Source organism: Centrocercus urophasianus, unplaced genomic scaffold (genome assembly GCF_019232065.1).
Source record: "Centrocercus urophasianus isolate 14NV4802_14NV808 unplaced genomic scaffold, USGS_Curo_1.0 seq_28, whole genome shotgun sequence".
Classification (NCBI taxonomy): Eukaryota; Metazoa; Chordata; class Aves; order Galliformes; family Phasianidae; genus Centrocercus; species Centrocercus urophasianus.
Window position 1 is genome coordinate 244,408 of NW_024884844.1, and position 1,601 is coordinate 246,008.

The 1,601-nt window shown below is 67.9% G+C and overlaps 1 protein-coding gene across 1 annotated transcript in view; it reads right to left on the reverse strand.

Moving 5' to 3' along the window:
• Positions 1 to 472: 472 nt before the first annotated feature.
• The window catches only part of SLC11A1 (solute carrier family 11 member 1), a 7,017-nt gene continuing 5,888 nt past the window's right edge, over positions 473 to 1,601 (reverse strand). The window contains exon 13 of the mRNA XM_042827012.1: positions 473 to 823. Coding sequence (XP_042682946.1) covers positions 473 to 823 — 351 coding nt within the window. The remainder of the gene's footprint in view (positions 824 to 1,601) is intronic.

Consider the following 1,601-nt stretch of genomic DNA (forward strand, 5'->3'; position numbering starts at 1 on the left):
CCCGCCGCCCCGCCGGCCCCCCCCCCCCCCCCCGCCCCCCGGCGCGCTATAGGGGGGGGGGGGGGGCGGGCGCGGGGCGGCGGGCGCGGGCGCGGGGAGCGGCGGAGGAAACTTTGTTACAACATGGAGTTTCCTCCGCACGGTTTTTTGCTACAAACATGGAACCCGGACGCGGTTTCAAGGAACCCCTTAAAAGGGCAATGCCAACTCCGTAACCCAAACCCGCTTCCCCCCTCCCTTCACACCACCGTCCCCATCCGGCTCACGCCCCGTGTAGGAGGAGCAGCGGGTCGCCACTGCCCGCACATTTCGGGGGTCTCGAGGTGCTGGAAGTCCCCTCCGCAGATCCCCCAACCACCGCCGCACAGCCCCGCTCCCTCTGCCACCACGTTGTCCCCACCCCTCAGCAGCTGCCGAGGATGCACCGCTGCGGTTTTCTTTCCCTCCCCGACAATCCGCAGGGAACTCGGGGTCACCCCACGAGGACGCGCCTTGGGGTGTCCCCGTTTGTCCCCCCCCCAGCCCGGACCGGTGGCGACGCCCGTGGGTCCCAGCTGTCCCCTGGCTCTGAGCGACTGTCTGGGGTGCGCTCCGGTAGGCTCGGGAGCAAAGCCGCGTCCCTGCGCGGTGCCACCACCGACCCCACGGAGACATCGAGGGGAAAAATCCCCCCATCCTGCCGGGCTGGCAGCTGTGATAGCAGGCAGTGCTGCCCCCGTGCCCTGAGGCTGCGATGTCCCCTGTCCCCGAAGAGGAAGAGGAAAGAAGCGGCCGTGCTTCCTCCGGGCCCTATTTCGAGCCGGATCCCGCCGCTGTCGCTGTCCTTTTCCGTACGGGGATGCTGAAGCTCTGGGGCCCACAGGGGCACACGCAGAGGCCGCACGCGCTGCCCGCTCTGTGATCCCGCACGAGGAGGAAGGCCTCGCGGTGCGGTGACAGCTGGTGGCCCTGGTGACCGCGGCGCCGGCCCCAGCACGACGAAGCTCGGCTTCTAATTAACTAATTAATGCAATTAGAGAGGCTCCGAGGCCAGGCTGGGAGTCAAGCACTCGAAGCATCAAGCATCCCTCCAGCCGGCTGCACGCTCGGGTACAGAGTGGGGGCTGGGAACAGGATGGGGACATGGCCTCATGCTGCATGTGTCACCGTCCCCATAAGGACCACAGCGTCTCCGCAAGGACCTCTCTGCCCCCACGAGGACCAGGCTGTGCCTCAGGCTCTTGGAGAACCATCTGGTACAGCTGCCCCCTACTCTAACCCTAACCCTGCCACAAGCTCAGCCGCCCTTGGGACACCCCGTCCCCTGCTGTCCCTATGCTCTCAGAGCCCCTCCGTGCCCCCGAGTCTCTCTGCCCTCCCCACTCCATGCAAGGGATGCCCCTCGCGCGGCCCCGAGGCCGTGGGAGGAGGATGGGGGACGGGACACACGGGGACACCCTCGACCGGCGGTGGGCCCCACCGGCCCGGCTCCTCCTTCAAGCAGCACACAGCCGGGCCAACGCGGAGGGGGGTGGGGGGAGAGGCACCGCCCCACCCGCTCTGCCATCGCCCTTTTAAGGAAGGGGAAATTCTTCACATAAACAAGCGCGGTGCCCGGGGCG